Below are 1,295 nucleotides of genomic sequence, written 5' to 3'. Positions count from 1 at the left end.
GCTGTATTCAGGTCTGTCTTTTTCTTCCTCTTTTTTTTTTTTTATATAGGCGGTACAGATTATGGTCTCGATTGCGGAAGTTAATAATCTGGTTGCTGGGAGTATACATAGCCATTCCATTTCTAGTAAAACTTTGCCCTGCTATTCAAGCAAAGCTGGTCTTCCTAAACTTTGGTAAGTGACTCAGTCTGTTGGGGTGGGTGAGGGGTGAAGGGGAGTAGTGTATTTATATTTTATTTGCCTTCGCTTTGACCCTGCATGTGTACAGCTTGTGAAGGATATGAACTGTCACAGATTGTAAGTTCTCCAAACTATGGTTCGCAAAGCATTCTCCATGGCCCTAGTGGTCTTTGTAGTATGTCTTTATATAAATGCAGTGAGTGAACTGAAGCCAAGTTTCAGCTGAAAGGGTCTCCTTCAGGAAAACCGTGCAATGGGTTGAATGCGTTTTTCTGAAGGGTTCAACAAGATTGCATAAACAAACAGCAAGTGAGTGAAATTAAATCCGGTGAATTGTTTTCCAGGCAGTGATTCTTCAACTGAAAGGATTTTAGGAGAATATTCTAGCTGGGACAGAAGAGGCCTGCTCATGCAGTCAGATTGTGGTTTTTTTTTTTTTTTTTTTTTTTTTTTTTTTTTTTTTTTTTTTTTTTTTTTTTTTTTTTTTGTTTTTTGTTTTTTTTTTTTTCCTTGTGTCTGTCCAGCCTTTGTATTTGGTCAAACTAGTGGTACAATGGGTCTGTTGAGCTGGCTCAGGTTGCCCAGGGAAGTGTGAGCATCCACAGGATGGAAAATGATAGAGCATCACTGTATGAGAGATACTTCTTTGTGATCTAAATTTGTCTTTAAACCTCACTTGTGTTTTTGTAATGAAATTTTGAAAAATAACTTTGATTGTGGAAGCTAGAAGGACCAACTATGCATATGTTGCTTTTATATAATTTCTATCATTTTGATAGCATGCTCTGTTTATTCTGACACCTTGTATTGTGACCACTGCGAAGTGTGCACATGTGCGGGCCAGCTCTTGTGCCTTGATTGTCAAAACTGATAGCTGGGTGACATGAATAATGAGGGTTACTTCCGTTTTCATCACCCTGCTTTTTCAGTGATGATTTTAATTTGCCCTTGCAGAGCTTTAAGTCTCCCTGAAGCTCCTGCCTCTATTAATTCCCAAGTGACTGAAGATTGCCTTGTAACGCTTACTTGCACTAGTATCACTGCAGCATTGCTTCTGTTCCCTTATATAACAGCAGTCAGATTTTACTTGTGACAGTTCTCCCATAAAAAACTCT

The 1,295-nt window shown here is 38.5% G+C and overlaps 1 protein-coding gene across 1 annotated transcript in view; it reads left to right on the top strand.

Annotated features, from left to right (window-relative positions):
* Positions 1-49: 49 nt before the first annotated feature.
* ABHD12 (abhydrolase domain containing 12) overlaps positions 50-1,295 on the top strand; it is a gene marked incomplete at its 5' end in the record, with an annotated part of 19,489 nt that continues 18,243 nt past the window's right edge. Inside the window, one exon of the mRNA XM_010135392.1 lies at positions 50-174. Within this exon, the coding sequence (XP_010133694.1) occupies positions 50-174 (125 nt within the window). The remainder of the gene's footprint in view (positions 175-1,295) is intronic.

The sequence above is a fragment of the Buceros rhinoceros genome, unplaced genomic scaffold, assembly GCF_000710305.1.
Source record: "Buceros rhinoceros silvestris isolate BGI_N320 unplaced genomic scaffold, ASM71030v1 scaffold5354, whole genome shotgun sequence".
NCBI lineage: Eukaryota > Metazoa > Chordata > Aves > Bucerotiformes > Bucerotidae > Buceros > Buceros rhinoceros.
The sequence above is the reverse complement of the archived record's forward strand: the minus strand, read 5'-3'. Positions and strand labels throughout refer to the sequence as shown.